The 26447-nt window shown below is 48.9% G+C and overlaps 1 protein-coding gene across 1 annotated transcript in view; it reads left to right on the plus strand.

The window, feature by feature from the left end:
- PITPNM3 (PITPNM family member 3) overlaps nucleotides 1-26447 on the plus strand; it is an 87782-nt gene that overhangs the window by 13958 nt on the left and 47377 nt on the right. The window contains exons 6-8 of the mRNA XM_065898051.1: nucleotides 88-147; nucleotides 3221-3316; nucleotides 12145-12252. Coding sequence (XP_065754123.1) covers nucleotides 88-147; nucleotides 3221-3316; nucleotides 12145-12252 — 264 coding nt within the window. The remainder of the gene's footprint in view (nucleotides 1-87; nucleotides 148-3220; nucleotides 3317-12144; nucleotides 12253-26447) is intronic.

Genomic DNA, 26447 nt, shown 5'->3' on the forward strand with positions numbered 1-26447 from the left:
TGTTTGGGTGTCTGTGGTGGGTGGGGCAGAAGGGACAGGCAGGAGGGCTGTGTCCCTGGGCTGACCTGTGCTGGCCTCTCCCTTCAGGAACAGTTTACGTTCTGAGATCTGAGCTCAGGGCAGGGAACAGTGCCAGCATCCTGCAGGGTGAGTCGGTGTGGGGAGCTGAGGCTGCAGCAGATTTTCTGAGGACTGCATCGTGATGGGCATTCTAGCCATGGCTGGGGGAATGCCCACCTCTCACTGGTTCATGCACATCTACTATGTGCCAGACTGGCTCCTCAAACATCAGTCGGAGTTGAAAAGTTTCAGGGGAAAGTCTCTGTCAGATTCCTCATTGCACAGACGGGGAAACTGAGGTAGGGGCGTTGCTGATGCAAGAACCCACATGTACTGGATGGCCAGGGCCATACGGTGGAAGACGTACCTTGTGTGCACGGCGATTTTACTGTTTTCCATTGAATTAAGATGCAGTCAATTGTAAGATGCATCATTATTTTCTATACCCCAGGAAAGAATAAACAATGCCAACTAAATGAGGACATGCCATCATGTAAGACACACCCCAATTTTAAAGATGTTGAAGTGTGAAAAAAATGTACGTCTTAGAACCGATAAGATGAATTTATAAAATTAATTGTCATATGGAATTATATGTGCAGGGTAAAAAATTGAGTTTTCCCTGCTTCTTATCAAATTCTACTCTGTAGAGATAATCTCTATTGACGTTTCGGTGCCTGTCCTTCCGGACATTTTAACGCATGTGTGAGTACATTTATATAATAATTACCGTTGTGAACACTTGCTATATGCTAGGCCCTGTGCTAAGCACCTCGATGTCTTTTATTTCATCTTTACAGTAAGCTCATGGGGCAGGTATGAGCTTTCCTCACTTTATAGCAGAGGAAAATGAGGCACAGAGAGGTGGAGGGACTCACTTGACATCACACAGCTTCTAAGAGGCAAGGGCCTGAGCCTGAATCTAGGCCTCTTCCAACCTCGGACCCTGAGTTCTTAACTAACGTGCTGTACGTACCCTCAGTGTGCAGGTATAAGTATATTTTTCAAAAATGGGGTCAAAAGATACCTACGGTTCTGGGACCAATGTGCATTTTTTTTCTTCTACCCATACTCCGTGGCCATCTTTCCATGTCAGTACATAAGGAGCTACTTGATTTTCCTACCAGTTGCAAAGAATTCCCCTGGTGACTGTGTATGAATGTATGTCTGATCCTCTGTGGATGGACACCGGGATTTCTTCCAGTTTATTGGTATTACCAGAACACTAAGATGATCAACTACATATTACCATCTTTGTATACTTCTCTGATTATTTCCTCAGGAAAATTACCAGGTCAATTTTCTTCTAACACTTTTATGGTTTTTTTTTTTTTTTGCGATACGCGGGCCTCTCACTGCTGTGGCCTCTCCCGTTGCGGAGCAACAGGCTCCGGACGCGCAGGCTCAGCGGCCATGGCTCACGGGCCCAGCCGCTCCGCGGCATGTGGGATCCTCCCGGACTGGGGCACGAACCCGCGTCCCCTGCATCGGCAGGCGGATCCTCAACCACTGCGCCACCGGGGAAGCCCCACTTTTATGGTTTTAATGTTTACAATTAGATTGGAATTCATCTGCCATCTCCAGTAGTTCACGTGTCCAGGGAGCAGGTGGAGGGGTTCCTGGATGTGCCGGGCATCAGCTGGTTCCATGAGAGTCCCAAAGTGACAAGTAAAGGGGGCTCTGAGAATGGGGGTCAGGGGAGGAGGCTTCTGACCCAGCTCTGCCTCTGGCCTTCCTCCCTCCCGTCGTGGGGTAGGAGGTGGGTTGAGGCTGAGTCCAGGGCAAGGGGCCGCATTCTGTATATGCACTTGCTCCTGCCTTCTCTGGAGATCCTCTCAGCCCCATGTCCTGGCCTCTGCAGATGTTAATAGCAGTCACCATCACTGAGCGCCCCCCGAGATAGAGGCGCTGAGCATGCATTATTTCTGATCCTTCGAGCTCGGGATTGATTGTTGCCGATATTTTGTAGAAGGGGAAACTGAGGCTGTGGTATGGAGAGGAAATGGCCACAGAGGTTGCAAATGGCAGAGACGGGGTGGAACTCAAGTTCAGGTCCCCCTTCTCTTAGTGTGGGGCTTTTTCCCCAGGGGAGGCTGCAGTCCTTCCCTGGCCTGCACACATGTGCAACAGACATCACTAATGCCCTTCAGGGTCTGCTTCTCCTCGCCTCCACCCTCTTAAAGCTGGGTTTGGTCACGTGACTTGCTTTGGCCAATGACATGAGCAGAAGTGTGTCACGTGTGGGAAGACTCATTTACGACTGGGCGTGCCTTTCTGTGCTCTCCTTCCCTGCTTCCGCAAAACTCGAAGTCTAGATTCGAGATGCTGGCGTCATAAGGTGGCGTCTTTGAGTGACCGCCGTGGCCAGAGGCCCCTTCCTAGCTGTGTGTGAGTGAGGAATGAACCGTTATTTTTTTTTTTTTTTTTGCGGTACGCGGGCCTCTCACTGTTGCGGCCTCTCCCGTTGCGGAGCACAGGCTCCGGACGCGCAGGCTCAGCGGCCATGGCTCACGGGCCCAGCCGCTCCGCGGCATGTGGGATCTTCCCGGACCGGGGCATGAACCCGTGTCCCCTGCATCGGCAGGCGGACCCTCAACCACTGCGCCACCAGGGAAGCCCTTTTTTTTTTCTTTCTTTTTTTTTCTTGCCGCTGCTTCCTCCCGCCTCAGGCGGCCCGGGGTGGGGTGGGGGGAGACAGGGAAAGGCAACCTCCCTCCCGCCTACCCACAGCCCAGGCCCTCCCTCCGCCGAGCCGACCTGGCGGCAGCCGGGCGACGGCCGCAGGGCTCCACAAGCCCGGAGACCGAAGGAGCCCGTTAGTGTTTTAAGATCATTTATTAAAACAGCAAAACTTACCTGATGCTTCCTGATACACCGTGTCACCTTGGCAACATCTCTTAACTACCTCTGGTCTCGGTTTTGGTGTGTTCAAAACGGGCACCCTCGTTCCTGCCCCACTGAGCCGTCTCAGAAAGGAATTTGGGTCTTAAATGAAAGCATAGCGGTGGGAGGGCTCTGCGAGATGTTGTGCACTTGAAGTCAGGAGGGCAGGGACGTGCAGGATGCCGACTAAACCTTGGTCCAGGGGCAGTCTGGGTTTACCTCCTTCATGTCAGGACACGGCCTCAAGCTTGGCTAACAGGTGTGTTTCCTTTGGCAGGTGGCCCTCCTCCGGGCGGTGGTGCCCCCTGGCACCTTCGAAATGTCCTCAGCGACTCAGTGGAGAGCTCTGATGATGAATTCTTTGATGCTAGAGGTGAGTGAGTCTCATCGTCCCACCATTGTCTGGGTGACCTTTTTAGAAGCTCCAAGAAGGGGATCCCTGTTGGGATTTAGTATCTCTCCCCACTCAGAAACTGCAATTCCGTGCTTCATTATTACCCAATCTGTGAGTCCCCTCAGGGCTGGGGCTCAGCGTCCAGTCATTCACTCTTTGAGATATTTGCTGAGTCCCTACAGTATTTCAGGCGCTTACCATACTGCAGTAAACAGATAGGCGTGGCCACTGCCCTCATCAAGCTGCTAGTCTAGTGGGAGAGGCCAACATCAAACAATTACATAAAGGAAAATACAGTCACAAATGGGAACTAATATCCCTGAGTAAAAAGTACCAAGTGTTAATAGAAAGAGTGATGATGGGGGTACCTGATTTAGGCTGGGGAGGTCCTTAGTATCCTCTCTGCAGCACTGAGGGTAGGAGCTGGCTAGAAGAAGAGCGGGAGGAAAGAGCCTTAGGCAGAAGACGCAGCAGGTATGATGGTGCCGAAGCAGGAAAGACGGGGCTTTCCAGGAGCTGGAGGCCGATGCGGCAGGGGGAAAGGAGAGATGAGCCTGCATGTGACCCCGTAGGTGACTCTCAAGATCAGCCCGCAGACGGGAGGGGGATCTGGAGTGGAGATGTGGACGAGTTAGTTGCAGATGTTCAGGGGAGACACGAGGGAGGGGAGGGCATCAGCTCTGCTTTTCAGTGCTGGGTGCATGGCCTGCCTGCCGGACATAGCAAGGGGCGCTAAGTGAGGATGGGAAAACAAGGAACATTACAAGGATCGGAGAAGAGGGCACCAGATGGGGTGGGCATTTCAGGCAGAGAGCACGGTCTCAGAGATGAGGATGTGCAGGGCAGGTGTGGGGACCAGTGGAAGGCAGAGTCTGCTTGGACATCAGGAGAGAGGACCCTCACAGTCACGCTGGCCTGGGCCGTGCGGGGTTGGGTGAGACGCACAAGCCTAGGAGGGTCTCCAGGCTAGGAGGGTCCCCAAGTCTCACTTGGCTGGCTCAGCTCCACTCTGGGAAGTCACCGTATTTGGGGGATTGACTTACTCCTGGGATGGGGCCAGCTTTGAAGTACTGGCTGAATGGGGTCTTGAAAGAGAAACAGAGCATGCGCTGGCAAGACCCCAGGACCCAGAGCAGGACACTTGGGACATGGTCTCAGCCGTGCCATTGACTCGTTCTGTGATCCTGGGCAAGTCTTTCACTTTCTCTGGGCCTCAGTTTCCCTATCAGCTCTGTGCCTCCAGAAATGGAGACTGTATCCAGATCAGGTGATTTTCGGGGAGGCACGGTGGGGGGGAGGCAGTGGGATGCTGCCCCAGCCTGAGCCTCCCCCATTCTTGACTCTGGATGGAGTGCCCCCTCCCTGATGCTAACCCCAAACCAGCCCATTTGGGGCTTCTTTCCTGTCTCCCACTGGCGTCTGATTGGAGTGGCAGCCGGGGCTGACTTTCTCCATAGCAACTCACGCAAAGTGTGACAACAACGGCTTCAATATTTTCATGCTTAGAACACTTTCATTTAAAATACTTTTGCAGTTGATCAGGGCTCTGCATTCCCAGATGACGATGATGGCTTCCCGCGGGAGGCGTCTGCGGGTGGCGCCGGTCAGCTCCGTCTCCATCCCCATGGGCCCTATGCACCTGCTTTCCTTTTGAGCAGCTGTGGATCCATCCTGCTTCCCTCCCTGCGGACCCTCAGCATTCTGTCCTCTGCCCCCATGATCTCACTGCTCTGTCTGCAGTTCCCAAACTGGCCTCACCTCTCACTCCTCTCTTATGGGTGGCCCCACCTTCTCTTCTATTCCTTTGTCTCATCTCCTCCCCGCTCCCCTCACCTCCATCTCTCCTTCTCTCCACTATCCCAGGATCACACACTCTCCCATCTCTTTCCTTGTCTTCCACCTCTCAACACTCCCTACCAGACCTCTGAACTTCATGTCTCTGAACCTTTCCTATGTCACCTCTCCCAGAGCATCTGTAGCTCTCAGCCTCAGGATCCGCTCACAGGGTGCTGGAACCTCTTTGGTTCTGTGTTGCCAACTCCTCACCTCCTGTCTGTTCCCTGTGGTCTCCCTGGACAAGGCTTTTGCATATTTCCTTCACTCAGGGCAGTAAGAGGTAAAGCCATCCTCCTTCTCTGCTCCCAAGGGCTTTCTCAGCATCTGGGGCCAGGCCATGAGTGTCCAGCTTTCTGGGCATGCTCTGAAGGGTCACCTCCCTGCCTCTGTTCTCCAGCCCAGGCTGAGCCCTGACCCTGGCCTGGGTGTGATCTCTGTCCCCACCTGCAACCTGCTGCCTCTGCAGTTCCACCTCCAGCCGTGGTGGAGCCACACTGTCAGGAACAGAGGCCAGAGCATGGAAGGGACCTCTTAAGATCACACAGCAAGGTCGGGGCAGAGGGGCTGGAGCCCAGATCAGGCCTTTTCCTTCAACTTATTACTGAAAATGGGGCCCTCCTCCCTCCCTTTCTTCCTTAAGCTCCATCCCACTTGTCCAGCACTAGGGTTTACCTGGTGGGACAAGAGACCTTCATGGCTCATGGTCTAGTAGCAGAGGAAGGCTCTGGGGGCTCTGGTTGTGTATGTAAGGCCTGGGAGGGACTGGGGGAAAGTCAGGTAGGAGTATGGAGCTATCCGGGACCATAACAATCCCCTGGGCAGGATGCCAGCTCCCTGGGCTGTGGCAGCAGGCATGGGGCCTCAGGGCGGCTGGTACCCGTGATTGGATGCTGCAGGATGGGTAGTGGGGTCCAGGCTCCCAGACCCAGAAGAAGCACCACTCCCCATCCTGTCAATACAGTCAGAGGGTATCTGGGGAGCCACAGTCTAGCAAGGTTGGAGTGCAGAGTGAGGGAAACCCATGGTGGCCAAGAGGGTACATGCCTCAAACCCATGTCAGAGCTAGGGGGCCCTCAAGGTGTTTGAGTTCAACACCCTGACTTCATTTTACAGGCTGGAAAACTGAGGCCAAAGAACTGGGAAACTTGTTCAGGGTCCCACAAAGGGTCAGGCAGAGCAGGGGCTAGAATTCAGAGTCATTTATTTACTCTCTCAAGTATTTATTGGGCATCTGTCCATCCCCCTATTCCAGGTGTAGGGGATGCAGGGCAAGTGGACACTGTCGTGGCCCCCATGGAGCTTACAGTTTAGTGGTGATGGGTGGGAAGACAACGTACAAGCAAGCGAGCTCTATTGATAGTTTCCATAAATAAAATAATGCAGAGGAACAGACAGCTCACCAAAGAAGGTAGATAAATGAAAAATGAAAGGTGAAAGATGAAAATAACGCTCAACATCGTTAGTTATTAGGAAAAGGTAAACTGAAGCCACAAGGAGATACTGCCTCACACTTATTAGAATGACTCATTAAGACAACTGACCAGGAGGAGGAGGAATTGGGACTTTTAAAGTCTGCTTGGTGGGAACGGACGATGGGGCAGCCATTTCGGAAAACAGACGGCAGCTTCTTAGAAAGTTTATCATAGTTATAACGACCTTTCCACTCCTAGGTATTTACACAAGAGGTAAGCAAACATATGTCCACCTAAAGACATGTACCTGAATGTTTATAGCAGCTTCATTTATGATCGCCCCAAAGTGAAAACAACCCAAACGTACATCAATGGGTAAATGAATAAACACATTGCGGTACATTCATGTATTCAGTATTCATGAAATGCCGCTTGGCAATAAGAAGGAATGAACTGATACACACAACAATACGGATGAATCTCAAAATAACTGTGCTGAGTGAAAAAGAGTCAGACTGAGAAAGAGTGCATATTATGATTCCATTTATAGAAAACTCTAGAAAATGCAAACGAGTCTATGGCAACAGGAGCAGATCAGTGGTTGCCTGGAGGTGGGGAGGAGGGATCAAAAGGGACAGGAGAAAACTTCTGGGTGTGATGGATATATGTCCACTCTCTTGATTAGGGTGATGGCTTCCTGGGTGTGCACATATGTCAAAACTTATCAAATTGTACTTTTTAAAAATAAAAAAAAAATTGTATTTTTTTTTTTTTGGCCGCACTGCGCAGCTTGCAGGATCTCAGTTCCGTGACCAGGGATTGAACCCGGGCCCTCGGCAGTGAGAGCGCCGAGTCCAACCGCCGGACCGCCAGGGAATTCCCAAATTGTACATTTTAAATATGTGTAGTTTATTGAATGTCAGTTATAGCTTTAGTAATGCCGTTAAAAATAAAAATGGAGGCACTCCCCCCCAGTATAACGTAAGGGACTGTGATAAGAGTGGCTGGGCAATTTGGAGGCCCCCAGCAGGTGTGGCCTTGACCTGAGAGCTGAATCACAAGAAATGAGCCAGGTGAGGATATGAGGGAATAGTGTTGTGGACAGTGGGAACAGCCAGTGCGAAGCTTTTACGGGAGGAGTGAATAGGAAGGCTGGTGTGGTCAGAGTGAGCGAGGGGGGCACCTGCTCAGCGCTGTGCGGGAGGGCAGACCCGGCCCAGTAGCCTCGATGTGCTTCCTGCCCAGGCTCTGGAGTGGTCCTGTGTGCCCCTGCTCCTGCACCAGGACACCAGAGGCTCAGAACTCAGGATCTCTGAGCGTAGAGGGAAGTGGCGCAGGTCGTCTGGGGTCAGAGCAGCCAGGTTTTCCTCAGGGCTAGGGCAGTGACTAGCTACTGTCTGACCTCAGGCGAGTCTTGAGCCTCTGGGCCCCGGGTCCCCACTCTGGAGCACAGCAGAGGTACAGGCTTTGTCTCGTGGCTGGAGTGGAGGATGTCGCTTTGGGAAACTGGGCAAAGGAGCCCTCAGAGAAGCAAAGCACAGGTGTGTCGCTGACCCCTGACCCTCCCTCTCATTGGGGGAGGGGACGTAAAGAAGCAAATGCCAAGGAGCTGCCCCAAAGGCTTCTGGGAATGGGCTGAGTGGGGACCCCCTTGTGATGAAGAGAGGGTGGTGGTATGGCCGTAGGTGGGGCATGGAGCAAGCGGTCCCCAGTCGGGGAGGTTAGCAATTTTGTGTCCCAGAGGCCCCAGCGCAGCGCATATCTGGTCCGTGGAGAGACTGGCCTGTTGGCCTCAGGCAAGGAGTGCTGGAGGGTCCTGGACCGGCTGATGGCCGAAGGTGACCGAGCCCTCAGCTCCATGAGCTGCAGGTGAAGCCTGCCTAGCACGGGACAAGGAGGTTCCCCGCTTTGAAGTCCTGTGGGTCCAGCAGACACAGAGGCCCCAGGGTAGGAAGAAAAGCTTTCGCTGTATCCAGGTTTTGTTTCGGGTCGGAGTCAGTCTGAGGTCAAGGCCAGGGGCGTGGTACTGGTGGGTGAGGCTGAGCCTGGCACCTAGAATGGGCAGGGACTGGGGGTCAGGGGGGTCGAAGTAGATGCAAAAACTCTGTCCGCACCAGGGGTCACCGGGGTTGAGCATTGGCACATAGGGAACAGTCACCAGGAGTCGAAAAGCAAAGTCAATAACCAGGACGTTTATTCAGATAAAGCCCTTCGCGGCCTTTGGCCTCCACTGGGAGTCTCCAACTACAGTGAGGGGAAACGGAGCGGAGGCTCAGAGCTGAGGCGCACGTCTCCCTGGTTCTCCTGAGTGACTCCAAAAGGAGATTTCTCAGCTGCTGCTTCCGTGTGTGTGTGTGTGTGTGTGTGTGTGTGTGTGTGTGTTTCTTGCTGCCACTCGGGACAAGCCCATTGTTGCCAGGGTGAAGATCTAAGGCTGAGTACTGAGCGCAGGGGCAGAGGAGCGGCCCAGAGAAGGAGAGAAATCTCGTCTGTGAGGTCGGGGGCTGGGGAGCGGCTGGAGAGTGCAAGGAAGCCAGGGGAAATACGAGAAAGCAGAGAGGGAAAGAGAGCAAGAGAGACTCAGAGAGGACGGGAGAGAGGGACACATACACACACACACAGACACACCAAGAGAGACACCAAGAGAGTTGAAAGAGAGACAGTGACCCAGGAGAGAGAGAGATCAGAGACACCAAGAAGGCCTGCAGAGGTGGAAAGCTCCGAGGGACAGGCACCCAGAGAAGAGATCAAGAAAGAGACACATCCACCCAGAGAGAGGAGAGAGAGAGGTTCTGGGATAAAGACAGAGCGAGAGCAAAGAGTAATTGTGATCGAGGCCCAGAGGGAGGGACAGACACGGCAGAGAGCCTGAGACAGAGAAATCCCAGGACCCAGAGGGACAGAGATCAGTGGAAAGGGACCTGGGTCAGGGATGGGCATCAAGCAGGGAGGAACACGGGGAGAGTCTGAGAGGAGATACATTTCCTAGAGAGATAGACAGAAGGCCAAGAGGGAAAGATGGTGGTGGGTCATGCAGATACAAGGAAGAGGGAAAAGATGCTGAAGCCTCTCGGGGTTCTGATAGCCTCACGTACACCGTGAGATGGGGATCACGCATTATAGAAGAACCAGGACCTAGGACGCGTAAGCACCTGCTGTATACCCAGCACTGGACCAGGAGCCCCAGCTCACTCATCTGACTGTGTCAGTTTCCCACTGTGTTTTTTCACAAAGCTGAATTCCTACAGGATGGAGGTCGTGTCTCACACTGCATACAGCAGCTGCTCAGGAAGCCCTCCGTTGTAGAATGAATGTTAAATGAACAAGCAGAAAACTGCACGCGTGGGTAACTGAGCCAGGAGACATAGGCACTCAAGGTGGGCTACAGGCTGACCCTGACGACCCCGCTCCGAAGCTGGGACAAAATGACCTAGGGGTAGGCAGCAGCATAACTGGAACCGGGGCATAGCTCCACGTGCTCTGGTGGTGTTGGTGATGGTGGTACCTTCGTCTTCCTGCGCTGGTATCCACATCTGTGCTCCCGCCGTGTGCTAGTCGTGCGTGTACACACTTTACCTTCATTGTCTCATTATCTGATTGAATCCTCACAGCCATTCTAGGACGTGGGCATTACTGTGATGTCCTTTCATAGATGAGGAAATGGAGGCTCATAAAGCATAAGTTACTGTCCAAGGTCGGATAGCTAGCAGATGGTGCATCCAGGATTGAAAAGAGTCAATCTAACGCCAGAATGGAGCTCTTAACCCCCTGGTGACCCTGCTTCCCCAAGAATAATACTACCTGATATTTGTTTACAGCATTCTGGCTTGTGTAGCCTTTTCAAATTTACTATGTCAGTCGTCCTCATGAGAGTTTGCTAGAAAGAGTTGTGGAACCAGAGCTGTTATTCCCACTTAAGCAATAAGAAAAGAGGAACAGCTGAGGGACATCTGTAAAGGTACAGGCTCACATGTAGCAGCTCAGGACTGGAACCCAGTCGGGGCTCTGCCCAGAGCTTGATGCTACCTAGAGGTGTAAACCATGCCCAGATGGAACACACCGGGTTCAGGAAATTGTCTGGTGGTGTGTGGTGCTTGGGCAGCCAATACAGGATGTCCAGGACAGGCAGGCCATCAGGAGGGCAGGATCTTAGGACTCTTGAAGTAGTATATCTGGGTTTAAATCCTGGCTCTAGCCAGTGACGTTTGGCAAGTTACTGAACTATTCCGTGCTTCAGTCTCCTTGTCTATAAAATGGAGATAATAATAATTGTCCTCTTTTAGTATTGTTATGAGAATTAAATGAATTTGTGTTTGTAAAACACTTCTAACAACCTCAATGCATACTAAGGATTTGGTAAGTGATGTTAAATAGATCACATAAAATAATCAAATAAGGCAGGAGGAGGTGTCCCAGCCAGAAATCGGGTCTGGATGACTGAGCTTGAGTGATTCAGAACTCTGGACAGATCCCCAAGCTTTAGATTCACCATGTTGGTTCCATGTGCTCTGTGAAGTTCTTTGGCAGTGAAATGGGTCTTATCTCTTTGTTCTCGGTTACGATGAGCTTAAGAATTCTCCTCACGACCCTTTAATGTCTGCTCTATGAGAAAAGGCACAAAGGTCTTCACCAGGAAGGCCTGTCTCTTTAAAGAGAGAGGGGGCATTCCTGTGGCTTTGTTCTTGAGGCAATGTCCCTTTCTGGGATGAGGGACTGCACCAGATATGTGTAATTGATGTGTGGGACCCAGGGGCTTGTGTTCAGTGTGTTAGGGAATGTGACCTCACCAATTCCTCTGAGCTCAGACTGGGAAAGGGCAAGGATAGAGACAGGGTTGAGGGGAGGACTAAAGGGAGAATGGAAGCATTAAGAGGTTCATAACGTTGAGATGTGGGTTAAGGGTTCCATATAGCTTAAGACTTGCTTAGAGGCAGAAGTCTTCTGCTCTCTCAGTTACTCCAGGGCCGCTCCTACACCACTCAAATCCTGATCTGCTCAAACAAGGATGGCAACTCACTCCTCATGTGAAGAAGTAACCTTAATGTCTCCCATCTGTAAGCACCGCCTGTGCACCAAGGTCTTTATATTCATTATCTCTCCTTTAATCCTTACAACAACTCTATGATTAGACATTGCCAGTCCCATTTTACTGATAGGAAAACTGAGGCTCAGAGAAGCCAAGTAACTCACCTAAAGAAAAACTGCTACCTAGTGGTAAGGCTTTACTTCTTCTTCCCAAACACACTGCCTTTCAAGAAATACCACTCTGAGTGCTAGGAATGGAGCCTTCTATGAGTTTTCAGCCTCTCTCATGACTGTTCCCTTGCTACTTTTTTTTGCTGTAACATGTGGAGACCCAGTAGGGTATAACCACAATGCCTTCTTGCAATGAAAAATTCCTGGATGTCTTATACCTGCCTGTAACCATAGCCACCTTCAATAGTTGACATCTTCCTCAACTCAAAGGAAGAAATAAATACTCCCTGAGACATAGGCTCCTGTTAGGGCTACCTCTACACAACCCTGCCGACTCATGCCCATCCTTACTTCTTTCCACAGAGGAGGTGGCCGAAGGGAAGAACGCCATCCTCATTGGGATGAGCCAGTGGAATTCAAATGACCTGGTGGAGCAGATCGAGACCATGGGGAAACTGGAGGAGCATCAAGGTAAGGTTCTGCTTCTCGCCTGGCCGGGTGTGTACATGTGTGTGTTGTGGACAGTACGCAGTTTGAAATGATGGCAACTTGGGGCTAGAACCTGGGTTTTCCACAAAGAGTCATCTCTCTGTCTGGGAACTTCGCCTACAACCCCTGAATTCTGTGACCTGCAGGAATCCTCACGGGGACTTCTGCAGGGTTTTCTGTGGCAGAAAAACTCTAGGATACTTCAACAGAGCTTCCTGTGTTCATTGGATGACCACCCAGGAGCATGGGTAATTAAGGGCAGGCGGCAGGGTCCAAGCTCCTTGGAATCTGCTAGTTAATGTAGGGTGGCAACTGGAAAGCCTTTGGGAATGGGCAGGGGAGAGGGGCAGCAGTTGGGGCTGTAACTTCCTTTGGTCGAATTGTTGAAGAAGATCATGGCTGGGGATTCGTCCAGAGGCTTTTTAAGGAGGGGAGTTTTGACCAGGAGTTTAATCAGGAGACAAAGCAGGCATATTCTTTTAGGCATCCATCCTTCTGTCCATCTGACCATTTCATGTTATGAACAGAATGTTCGTTGAGCATCTACTATGTATAAGTGCTTGGTAGGAGGGACCAAAGGCGATTTAGCTAAGGCTTCTGCCCTGTGATGTGTCACAGAGTGTAAGTCAAAACATAAAGGGGGGGCTTCCCTGGTGGAGCAGTGGTTGAGAGTCCGCCTGCCGATGCAGGGGACGCGGGTTCGTGCCCCGGTCCGGGAAGATCCCACATGCCGCGGAGCGGCTGGGCTCGTGAGCCATGGCTGCTGAGCCTGCGCGTCTGGAGCCTGTTGCTCTGAAACGGAAGAGGCCACAACAGTGAGAGGCCCGCGTACCGCAAAAAAAAAAAAAAAAAAAAAAAAAAAAAAAAAAAAAAAAACATAAAGGGGTCAACCCTTAAACTGAGGGTTGTTGGGCCCAGAGGGGAGAGGCAGGAATTTTAGAAGGAGGCAAGAGGGGGGGTCTCAAGGAAGCATTCTTGACAATGAACCTATGGACCCAGGCTTCACAAGGCAAGTGGAGGATGGAACCAAGGAGCTTATAAAATGTGAGATGGCATATGGGGAACCTGAGGCTCAGAGAGGGGCTGTAGTTGACTAAGGTCACACAGGAATGAGAAGCAGAGCTGGGGCTAGAACCCTATCCAGGATCCAGGGTGCCTCTGCTTCTGTTAGCTTTTTCTGTCCCTCGTCCCCACCCAATATATCACTCCTTCTACTTCCCCTCCTTCCCATCTCCTCTTTTCCTTCCTCTCTTGGCCCCATCTTTCCTGTCATGGTCTGGGCCAGGCTACCTATCAGGAGACGCTCAGTGAGACAGTCCTGGCCTAGCCCAAGAGAATGACCGCTTTGGTGTTGACCATCTTGGTGGTAGCTGTCTTACCCCAGCATCTGTTCCTTTTCTTACCCTCCCCCATCCCAGCCTCCTTGGTTCAGAGCCCGCCCCATACCAGCTTGCCCATCCTGAGAAATGGACAGGCCTGGGACGACTGTTCCATTTTACAAACGAAGCACCCAAGGCTCAGAGGAGCTGCATCTTGCCCAAGGTCCTCCAAGTTGGGGGCAGCATCACACTTAGATCTCCAGTCTCCTGATGCCCAGACCAGGGCTTTGCTTCCCAAATTGGACCAAGGCTCAGCACAGTTTTGAGCCCCGGCAGAGTCAAGTCCGAGCAGCCCAGAGTCTTAACGGCAAGGCCCTCCTGGGCCACTGTCACATTCACAGAACGAGTGGGCTCTGAGTCTGGTACCCAAGACCAGTCCAGAGGAAATTTCCCAGTCTTCCCTGCTACTCATTTGCAGATGGACCCTTTGTCTACTCTTTCCTTCACCCCAGGAACCCGGAGGGGGCCCAGAAGGGGTCATGGACTCCAAGTGCTTCCCTGGGACAATGCTTGGAGTGATGAAAAGACAAACCGAGACTTGTACTCACCACCCATCTGGCCATCCCCTCCCATCCCAACCCGCGCTTGTCTGCCAAGGAATGTGTGACTCAGACACAGTGTGAGCTAAGGAGGAGGTGAGTGAGAAGCAGTGTGAGCTGGGAGGGCAGGGGAGGAGGAAGCAGGTGGAGGTCGACGGGCAAGGCTGAAACCGTAGCTTTGGAATCTAAGAGGTCTGGGTTTGAACCTTGGCCCTGCCACCTCATGGCTTTGTGGCCAGGAAAGTCACGTCACCTCTCAGAGCCTCAGTTTCTTCATCTGCAGAATGGGGCTAGCACACAAATTGCACACATTAAATGAGCTGATACTTGCAAAGTGCCTTCAGTGCCTGGTCATTATAACGTGGGAAGGGGAAAAGAAGAGTGAAAGATCTTTCACAAATACAGTTCTAACAAATGCATCATGGAGCTCATGAGAGGTCGGATTAGGGGCAGTGGCTTGCCTGAGTCCAAGAATTGATGCTGTTTCCTCCCAGTATGAAATGGGGAGCAAGAGGGAGAGAGAGAGAAGGAAGGGTGAGGAAGAGGAAACCAGCCGTGTTTCTGGCTCCTTCTGAGTCCCATTCCCCTGTGGATTCATGATGTGAATTCCCACAACACGGCAGAACACACACGCCGATTTCATTCATTCCAGCGGCCACTTCTGGAGCCGAGACGTGGGCTCAACCCAGGATGGTGGGGAAATAAAGACAAGCAGGCTGGCCTTGTTACCTCTGTAGGAGCTCACAGCAGACAGGAAGAGGATCATGGCCACGGCTACAGTGCAATAAGACAGGCTGAGTCAGGGGCCTGAGGAGAGAGCCTCTGGGGACTCTTTAGGGGAGAGGAAGTTCTAAAAGCACTTTCTGGAAAAGGCTGCAATCAAAATTGGTGTTATAGACCGAGCTCTACCCCTGCCTCCTTCTACATTCCTGCCCTTAAACGCACGGCTCGCTGCAGAGACATCCCCCGCCATGGTTCAGGCCCTGGCCAATCACAGCGACCCCTGGTGATGACCCCCAAGTTCATCTCTAGCCAAGACCTACCCCCTGGGCTCCAGACTCATATTCTAAGGAGGCTCCTACTTGCCTCTACCTGGACGTCTCAAAACCACTTAATGGTCTGCAAGTTCCAAATGGAGCTGAGCTTCTTCCTTCTGAACCTTAATTATGTTCTATGGCCCATCTTTAATCTCAGTCATTTGGAGCCTGTGTTGCATAGGTACATTCAGCCTGCTCTGGTATCTCCAGTTCTTGAGGGCGCTAATTCTGGTATGTGTGTGTGCATGTGTGTGTACCTGCGTACATGCTACCTGTACCTCATGGGTTTTGTTTCTTCATTTTTTTTTTTTTTTTTGTGGTACGTGGGCCTCTCACTGTTGTGGCCTCTCCTGTTGTGGAACACAGGCTCCGGACGCGCAGGCTCAGCGGCTATGGCTCATGGGCCCAGCCGCTCCGCGGCATGTGGGATCCTCCCGGACCGGGGCATGAACCCGTGTCCCCTGCATCAGCAGGTGGACTCCCAACCACTGTGCCACCAGGGAAGCCTGTTTCTTCATTTTTTATTGTGAACTCATCTTGATCAACACCCCACCCTTTTCTTTTCTATGGGAATCTTGTGTCCCCCAGGTCTTGAAAATGTCCTTCTAGTGATTGGTCTTGTGTCTCTGCTGAGCCTGAGTGTTTCACTAATCGTGGACATTTTATATGCTAAATTTACAGCTTTGCGGTTCCATTCTCCTTGAGTGGTGTAAATTTAGACCCCACACCCATAGGTGGCAAGGGCTTAGGGTTTTGATTACTCATGTATGACTTTTTTCTTTCCCACTGTCTATGAATGGTTTTTTGGCTGCTTCCCCAGAAGACTTTTTTTTTTTTTTTTTCGGTATGCGGGCCTCTCACTGTTGTGGCCTCTCCCATTGCGGAGCACAGGCTCCGGACGCGCAGGCTCAGCGGCCACAGCTCACAGGCCCAGCCGCTCGGCCACATGTGGGATCTTCCCGGACTGGGGCATGAACCCACATCCCCTGCATCGGCAGGCGGACTCTCAACCACTGCGCCACCAGGGAAGCCCTTTTTTTTTTTTTAATGTTTCTTTATGGGTGGAGCAGCCCTTCACGGATCCCTACTACACAGGGGGCGCTGCTCTAGCTCCTCACCTTCCACAGGCTGAGGCCAAGTCTCTGGGGTTAACAGCAATACTGTTCTTAGCCTCTAGCCCTGGAGCCTTTATCAATCTGAGTCTTCCAGGGGTCTTCTCTACATTAGCTTCTGCTTTTGTGTCTGGATTGTAGTTCCTTCTTTGTTTCTGGCACTTGTATATTATCCATTCTTTATTTTGAGCTCAGTTACATATTTACTTTTTTTTTTTGGATATTTATTGCCCAGTATTTTTTTTTTAAATATTTACTTATTTATTTGGTTGTACCAGGTCTTAGTTGTGGCGGGCGGGCTCCTTAATTGTGGCATGCGGACTTTTAGCTGCGGCGTGCATGTGGGATCTAGTTCCCTGACCAGGGATTGAACCCGGGGCCCCTGCATTGGGAGCGCAGAGTCTTACCCACTGCGCCAGGAGGGAAGTCCCTATTGCCCAGTATTTTCATGGAAAGGGATCCTTTGGCATCAGCTCAGTCCACCTTATTATTATTTTTACAATTGCTTGTCTTGTTATTTTCATTTAGTGTTTTAAAAAATTTGGTAAAATATATAAAACTCACCATTTTAGCCATTTTCAAGCGTACAGCTTAGTGGCATTAATATATTCACATTGTTGTGCAATCATCACCACCCGGATGAAGAAGCTCCAGAACTTTTCCATCCTCTCAAACTGAAACTCTGTCCCCATTAAACAATAACTCCCCATTCCCCCCTTCCCCCAGCCCCTGGGAACTGCCATTCTACCTTCTGTTCCTATGAATTTGACCACTCTAGGTGCCTCATATAAGTAGAATCAAGCAGAATTTGTCTTTTTATGTCTGGCTTGTTTCACTTAGCATGTCTTCAAGGGTCATTCATGTTGTTACGTGTGACAGGATTTTCTTCCTTTTTGAGGCTGAGTAATATTCCATTGCATGTATCTACCATGTGTTGTTTATCCGTTCATCTATTGATGGACATGTTTTCACCTTTTAGCTATTGTGAATAATGGTGCTATGAACATTGGTGTACAAATAACCATATTATTTCCTGAATACATTCTTCCTCTGTGTTTTTGGCCACGGCTTGTGGCGTATGGGATCTTAGTTCCCTGACCAGGGATTGAACCCGTGTCCTCAGCAGTGAAAGCGCAGAGTCCTAACCACTGGACCGCCAGGGAATTCCCACTTGAATACATTCTTGTTGTAAATAAACAAACAATACAAATAAACAATCAATACAAATAAACCAATCTTCCTTATCTACTTCTTCAATTGCAGACCTCACTTCAAAGTATATCAACGTGGAGGGTATCTCTCTAGAGATAGATATTAGATGTCATTGTTGCAATTTAACTTATTTTTTCCATTTAATAGTAGATCTAGGAGAGCTTTTCCTATGAGTATTTATAGATTTGACTCATTATTTTTACCTGTACTATAGTATTCTCTATAATAGATGTACCATAATTTATCTAACTACTGTGTAGTGACAAACACTGGAATTTTTCATCATTAAAACAATGATGCATGGGTTAAGAGTATAAGCATTGAAACTTGTAATAGATACTGCTAAACAGTTTTCCAAAAAGACTGTGCAAATTTATATTCACACCAGCTGTGGATTAGGTGAGCCATTTCCCCACAGTGTCACCAGACTTGATATCATCAACTTGACGGATGAAGACATTTTCTTGTTTTGCTTTGTCCTTACTTGATTGCTAGTGAGAGCAATCATCTTTCCATAAATGTGTTGCCCAACTCCATTTTCTTTTTCTCTGAGTTTCTTAATCATGCTTTTTGTTCATCTTCTATTGAATTGTCTTTTTCTTATTGTTTTTTAGGAGTTCTTTACCTGTATTTTGGATATAAATTATTTGCTGCGTATTTGAAATCTTTGTGTCTTGAATTCCTGCCACTTGGCTGAATTTTCTTATTTTCTAATAGTTTGTCAGTTCATCTCTTGGGTTTATTTCGGTAGAGTGTCACATCGTTTACAAATCTTGACAGTTATATCCTTGCCAATATTTACCCAGCTTACTTATTTTTCTTATTAAATGGCATTGCACAGGATCTCCAGTTAGATGCTGAGTGGTAAGAGTGATCCAGGCTTTCTTATTTGATCTTGACTGTAATGCTATAATCTCCTCCCTCTTCTCCTCCCACCCTTCCCCCTCCCCTTTCCTCCTCCCCCTCCTCAGTTAAGTGTATTGAGGTATGATTTACATTAGGTAACATTCACCCTGGTTTTTGTTTTGTTTTGTTTTGTTTTTTGGTTATTTTTTGCAATACACGGGCCTCTCACTGTTGTGGCCTCTCCCGTTGCGGAGCACAGGCTCCGGACGCACAGGCCCAGCAGCCATGGCTCACGGGCCCAGCCGCTCCGCGGCATGTGGGATCCTCCCGGACTGGGGCACAAACCAGTGTCCCCTGCATCGGCAGGCGGACTCTCAACCACTGCGCCACCAGGGAAGCCCCCGGGGTTTTATTTTATTTATTTATTTTTTTGGCCGTGCCTCGGCCTGGCCTGCAGGATCTCAGTTCCCAGACCAGGGATTGAACCCACGCCCCCTGCAGTGGAAGCGTGGAGTCTTAACCACTGGACTGCCAGGGAAGTGCCAGCATTCACCCTTTTTAGTGTATAGTTTTCACCGCTGCTTCTTAAATTCCATGACTTCCTCTTGGATTTACTTCCTCTGTTAATTAGAATGTCTCCTCAAGTAATTCTTTCAGGTAGGGACTGTCAGGTAGGGTTAGTCATTTTCCAAGCCCTTGCATTTCTCAGCATGTGTTCATTTTGCCTTTACACCTTTTGGAATAATCGTATTCCAAACTATCTCTGAAGACATTCCTCGTGGCCTTCTCGCATTTAGTGCTGTTGGTGAGAAGTCTGAGGCTAATGTGTGGGTAATCTGTTCTTCCCTCTTGTTGAAGCTTTCAGTGTTTAAAAGCTTTATTCTTTGCATTCTGAAGTCACAGCCAGGTTTGCAGATGAGGTTTTGTTGTTTGCTGTGTCTGAACCTAGTGTCCTCTTTTTTTATTACTGTGACATTTTCTTTTGATTATTTCTTCAAGTATTTCTTTCACTATGTTTTGTCCTTCCAAAACTTAGATAGTTGCTGGAACCATGTCTCAGCTTGCCCTGCCTATTCTTATTTCTTGGTTCTTGCTGGGTTCTGGAAGTAGTCCTTTGTTCCAACTCATCAACAGCTCCCCAATTTTTCTCTTCTTTGGCTGTTTCCGTTCTTCTGATCAACTCTTCTTTATTATTTTTTTTAACAATCATCTTTTCATTTTCATGTGCTCTGGTTGGTTCTTTTTCATAACAATCTGATACGGATTCATAGATGTCATGGACTCATTCCATGCTTTTTAGAGTCTCTATCTCCTTGTTCTTTTAAGTTTCAGTTTTCTGGTCTGTCAGAAGTGGATGGGAATAGACCACACACACTTCAGATTGGATTAATTAGCCAAAGATCCATAAGTAAGATTATAATATGGAGCAGGATCAAGCTTGGTTCTAATTGTCTAAGGAAACACACAGCTGTCACTAACATTGTCCAAGTGAAGCAGGTCTTGCCAAATTCTTTTTTAAATTGAGACATAATTCACATATCATAAAATTCACCCTTATTTTTTTTTTTTTTGCGGTATGTGGGCCTCTCACTGTTGTGGCCTCTCCCGTTGCGGAGCACAGGCTCCGGACGTGCAGGCTCAGCGGCCATGGCTCATGGGCCCAGCCGCTCCGCAGCATGTGGGATCTTCCCGGACCAGGGCACGAACCCGTGTCCCCTGCATCGGCAGGCGGACTCTCAACCACTGTGCCACCAGGGAAGCCCCTAAAATTCACCCTTTTAAAGTGTACAGTTTTATGGTTTTAATATATTTTTGAAGTTGTGCAATTATCACTATTATCTAGCTCTAAAACATTTTTGTCACTCCCCCCAAAAACACCCCATACCCATGAGCAGTCAATCCCCATTTTCCTCTCCCCAAGCCCCTGGAATTTCATATACATGAAGTCAAACAATGTGGTCTTTTGTGGCTGCTGTCTTTGTCTAGCATAATGTTTTTGAGATTCATCCATGTTGTAGCATGAATCAGTACTTCATTCCACTTTGTGTCTGAATAATATTCTATAGTATGGATATATCACATATTGGTTATCCATTCATCAGTCAATGGACATTTGAGTTGTTTCCGATTTTTGACTACTATAAATAATGCTGTCAAAAATATTGTGTACAAGTTTTTGTGTGGACATATTTTCTCTTGGGTGTATATATCTATGAGTGGAATTGATGTATCGTATGGTAACTGTTTAACTTTTGGAAGAACTGACAAACTCTTTTCCAAAGTGGCTGAACCACTTTACATTCCTACCAGTACTTTATAAGGGTTCAAATTTCTCTACATTCTTGCCAACACCTGTTATTGTCTGTCTTTTTGGTTTTAGCCATCCTAGAGGGTGTGAAGTAGTATATAATTGTGGTTTTGGTTTGCATCTCCCTAATGACTAATTATGTTGAGCTTCTTTTCACGTGCTTATTGGTCATTGTTCATCTTCTTTGAAGAAATGTCTATTCAAATCTTTTGCCCTTTTAAAAATTGGGTTGTCTTTTTATTGTTGAGTTGTAAGGGTTCTGTATATATTCTGTATGCTAGACCCTTATCAGTTGTATAATTTACAAATATTTCTCCCATTCTGCAGATTGTCCTTTCACCTCCTTGATCATGTCCTTTGGAGCACAAATTTTAAAAAAATTTTACAAAGTCCAATTTATCTATTTTTAATGTTATTGTGTGTGCTTTTGGTGCCATATCTAAAACACCATTGCCTAATGCAAGGTCATGAAGGTTTAGCCCTATGTTTTCTCTTAAGAGTTCTATAGTTTTAGCTTTTGTATTTAGGTCTTGAATCCACTTCGGGTTAATTTTTGTATATGCTGTGAGGTAGGGATTCAAGTTCATTCTTTTGCATGTGGGTAACCAGTGGTACTAGTACCGTTTATTGAAAAAAAATTATTCTTTCCTCCATTGAATTATCTTGGTACGCTTGTCAAAAATCAATTAATCATAAACATATGGGTTTATTTCTGGACATTCAATTCTATTCCACTTATATATATGTCTATCTTTGTACCAGTACCACAGAGTCTTTATTACTGTATACTTGTAGTAAGTTTGAAATCAGGAAGTGGGAGTCCACCAACTTTCTTTTTTGCACGTTCTTTTCTTGCAAGTTTGGCTCTTCTGTGTTCCTTGCATTTCCACATGGATTTTAGAATCAGCTCATCAGTTTCTGCAAAAAATCCAGCTGGGATATTTTTTTTTTTTTTTTGCGGTACGCGGACCTCTCACTGTTGTGGTCTCTCCCGTTGCGGAGCACAGGCTCCGGACATGCAGGCTCAGCGGCCATGGCTCATGGGCCCAGCTGCTCCGCGGCATGTGGGATCTTCCTGGACTGGGGCACAAACCTGTGTCCCCTGCATCGGCAGGTGGACTCTCAACCACTGCGCCACCAGGGAAGCCCCCAGCTGGGATTTTGATAGGGATTGTTGTTGAATCTTCCAGATCAATTTTGGAAGTATTGCTAGCTTAACATTATTAGTTTTCTAACGCATGAACATGCAATGTCTTTCCATTTATTTAGGTCTTCTTTAATTTCTTTTAATGACGTTTTATAGTTTTCAGTGTACAAGTCTTACACTTGTTTTGTTAAATTCATTCCTAAGCGTTTTATTCTTTTCGATGCTATTGTAACCAAAATTGTTCTCTTAATTTCATTTATAGATTGTTTATTGCAAGTGTGTAGAAATACAATTTATTTTTGTAAATTGACGTTGTATACCTCAACTTTGCTGAACTCGTTTATTGGTTTTATTTTGGGGGGATTCCTTAGGATTTTCTATATATACAATCTCCAAATAGAGGTAGTCCAATCTGTCCAAACTGGATGCCTTCTATTTCCTTTCATTGTCTAATTTTCCTGGCTAGACTCTCCAGTATAATATTGAATAGAAACAATGAGAACCAACATCTTGTCTTGTTCCTGATCTTAGGGGAAAACTTTTCAGTCTTTCACCATTAAATACGATGTTAGCTGTGAGGTTTTTTTGTTGTAGTCCTTTCTGTGGTTGAAGAGATTCCCTCCAGTTTCTTGAGAGCCTTTATGAAAGGATGTTAGATTTTGCCAAATGCTTCTTCTGCATCTATTGAGATGATCATGTGGTTTTGGTCCTTTATTGTATTAATATAGCATGTTACACTGATGGATTTTCATATATTGAACACTCTTTCATTCCTGGGATAAATTCCACTTGGATCTTGCCGTATCACTAATCCTTTATGCTCAGGATTTACATATCTCTTCCAGAATAAGCTGTGCTAATAGTCTATGAGCTGTCACTTAAGAGACTCTACAATCAGGGCCCTTCTTGTTTCTGAAACAAACTTAGTGTCATCAAGGCTACATTCTCATAGAGACAAAGGGAGCAGTCACTGCCTATGTGTCCCTGATCAATTTCTCTGCCTCGAGCTTTCCAGAGAGCTGTTTCTTCCTGCCACTCACCCTCTGACTCTAGTTTATACCCTTATTTCTAGACATGTGATTCTTAAAGAGTGGTCCCTGGACCAACACAAGTAGCCTCACTTGGAAACCATCAGAAATACGAATTGTGTGGGACTTCCCTGGTGGCGCAGTGGTTAAGAATCCTCCTGCCAATGCAGGGGACAGGGGTTCGAGCCCTCGTCCGGGAAGATCCCACATGCCGCGGAGCAACTAAGCCCAGGCGCCACAACTACTGAGCCTGCGCTCTAGAGCCCGCGAGCCACAACCACTGAGCCCGTGTGCCACAACTACTGAAGCCCGCGCCTAGAGCCCGTGCTCCGCAACAAGAGAAGCCACCGCAGTGAAAAGCCTGCACACTGCAATGAAGAGTAGCCCACGCTCACCGCAACTAGAGAAAGGCCCGCACACAGCAACAAAGACCCAACGCAGCCAAAAATAAATAAATAAATAATTAGAAATATGAATTGTGGACTTACTGAATCAGAAATCAGTACGGCTCAGAATCTGTGTTTTTTTTTTTTTTTTTTTTTTTTATTTATTTATTTTATTTACTTTGGGCTGCGTTGAGTCTTTGTTGCTGCGCGGGCTTTCCCCAGTTGCAGCGCGCAGGGGCCACTCTTCGCTGCCGTGCACGGGCCTCTCATTGCGGTGGCTCCTCTTGTTGCAGAGCACGGGCTCTAGGCACACGGGCTCAGTTGTTGTGGCTCGTGGGCTCTAGAGCGCAGGCCCAGCAGCTGTGGCGCACAGGCTCAGCCGCTCTGCGGCACGTGGGATCTTCCTGGACCAGGGCCCGAACCCATGTTCCCTGCATTGGCAGGCGGACTCCCAACCACTGCGCCATCAGGGAAGCCCAGAATCTGTGTTTTAACTAGCCCTTTGGGAGATTCTGGTGCTTGCTAAATTTGAGAGCCATTCATGATTGTGATACTAAGTTGGTTGAAGGAACCCACAGATCCATTTTCCTGTACTCTCCTTCAGGCATTGAGTTTGGTATCTTTCTTTCACATTGTTGGTTTTCCTCTTACATTTAGTAATATTTGGATACGTACTGCACTTGGTGTTTGTAGTTAGCCTCTCTCTGAGTGATGTGATATGTCTATTTACTGCAAGCTGCTGTCATCTTATTATTGGGGAGGGTAGGAAATGCTGCAGGGTGACTTGAGCCATTAGCTTCCGCTTTGCCCCTCTTGGGTATTTTCAGCCCCACAGGGTGTCCTGTCCCTCAAACTCAGCCCTTCTCACACCTGGGGACAGCTGCCTCTACTTGGTACAAGCAGGAGTTGGTGGGCAGGGTGAATGGGGAGCCCAGTCACCTGGCTTCTCTACCATGGAAGCCCGGACAGTTGCAAAACCTTCCTTTGTTCCTGTGTTCTCCACCCATGACCCTGACATTCCCTCTGAGCTGCCCCTACCTTTGGCTCCAGACCTTTCTTTACAGAGTTGAGGTTATGGTTTCCTCTCTCCTGGCCTTAGCAGTCACACGAGTCTCCATGCATAGCAGAGTCTCACACTCGAGTTTATGCTCTGCTGTTACCATCTTGAAATTCTTAGTCATTTTGAACAAGGGGCCCCACAAACTATGTAGCCAGTCCTACCCCCCTCCCTCAGATCTCTCTACCTTCTGCCTTTTGAGGGTACTTCAGAATTTCTGACCTGCCAGGACATCCCTTCCTGTTTTACAGTGCTACTAAAGATTACTTCATACAAAATAGTTAATGCCATTTTCTAGGGGTATGGGACAGGAGAAAAAGGCTGGATCTCGTTGCCAGTTGGCCAACTTTATCCAATCCTACTGTGATGGTTCTAAAATATAAATCCAGTAATATCGTTCTGCTATGGAGTTGGCAACTAGGTGTTTGTTGGCTGCAGGAGGAAGTATAGGGACTTCCTTGGTGGCACAGTGGTTAAGAATCCACCTGCCAATGCAGGGGACAGGGGTTCGAGCCCTTGTCCGGGAAGATCCCACATGCCGCAGAGCAACTAAGCCCGTGTGCCACAACTACTGAGCCTGCGCTCTAGAGCCCACAAGCCACAGCTACTGAGCCCGTGTGCCACAACTACTGAAGCCCACGCGCCTAGAGCCTGTGCTCCAGAACAAGAGAAGCCACTGCAATGAGAAGCCTGCGCACCGGAACGAAGAGTAGCCCCCGTTCACCGCAACTAGAGAAAGCCCGCAAGCAGCAACGAAGACCCAACGCAGCCAAAAAAATAAATTAATGAATGAATAAAAATTAAAAAAAAAAAAAAATGAAGGAAGTATAAACCCCCCAGCCTGGCATGTGAGGCCATCCTAGTTCTAGCCTTCCTTCTAACAATTATAATTGTCTAGGGTTAGTACGTTCCCCATCCCTGCAGGAGTCAAACAGCCCTGGAACGACTACCATGAAGGATGCTACACAGGGGCTGTCAGGTCATTGCTAAATCTGGCGATCTCCAGGTTATCTCTACTCTGATATTCATGGCTTCTGGAATATACCTTCATGCTGGGTTCCAGCCAAATGCCCAGGGGCTGCTTGCTGATTCTCAAGCCCACTTGAGCTCTGCCTGCTTCCCCCCGCCCCCCCCCCCACCCCCCCCACCCCCGCCTTTCCCCTGATTTCCTCTCCAGCTCTCGTAATCCTGTGCACTTCCCCAGGGGGCCTCCCCACTGGCCCAGCCTCTCCCAGAGCACCTCCCTCTTGCTCGGCTCTGCTTACGTGGGCTGCCCCTGCAGTGCTGACTCGTCTGTTTACAGCTGTGCCTTTCTGGGTGGTGATGCTTTGCCTCCTTTTCTGAACCCGAAGCAGTGAGGTGCTCATCACGCATTCGTGCCCTCCCTCCCTCCCTCCCTTATGCATTCAGGACACACGTACTGGTACTTACTCTGTGTCAGACCCTGTGCCGGTCAATGCTGGGGACACATTAATGACTCAGAAATGGACTCAGAATTGACCGGCTCCCAGACTTGGGGGTGGGGCAGCTCCAGGCCAGTGAGCTAATTACTCTAACAAGAGTGGGAACAAGGTCCAGAGGGATCAGAGAAGGACCCGGAGCCGGAGCTGAGACGTGAGGCATGAAGGAGGCCTTTCGGGGCTCTGGACAGACCCGTGAGGGTGCAACAGGCAGAGGGAACAGCAGGTGCAAAGGTCCGGAGGGAGGTATGAGAAGGCAGGGAAATTTGGGGAGCTACTCGGAGTTCATCTTGACTGAAGTTGGGATGCTAGGCATTGGGCTGGGGGGGGTGACCAGGGGGGTGGGGGGAATCTCGGAGAAGAGGTAGGAGTGGGGAAGTTGAAGGGAAGGCCTTGAACATCAGGGGTGCCCCCGGGGACCCACAGAACAGTTTAAGCGGGAGGGACGAGCTGCATTTTAGAGAGATCATTCTGGAAGCCGATGCAGAATATAATAGGAGGGACCGGGGAATGAGTGTAGAGGGGGTTGTGATGGGCCCGGTGAGAGGTGATGAGGGTGAATCTTGACCTTGCAACTCAGCAGAGGCTCAGCGTGTGGGGAGCACCCTGAGCAGGGGGGAGTGTGCGGGTCTTTCCTTCTCAGCCCCACTGCGTGGGCTGAGTTAC

This window comes from Phocoena phocoena, chromosome 19, assembly GCF_963924675.1.
Source record: "Phocoena phocoena chromosome 19, mPhoPho1.1, whole genome shotgun sequence".
Classification (NCBI taxonomy): domain Eukaryota; kingdom Metazoa; phylum Chordata; class Mammalia; order Artiodactyla; family Phocoenidae; genus Phocoena; species Phocoena phocoena.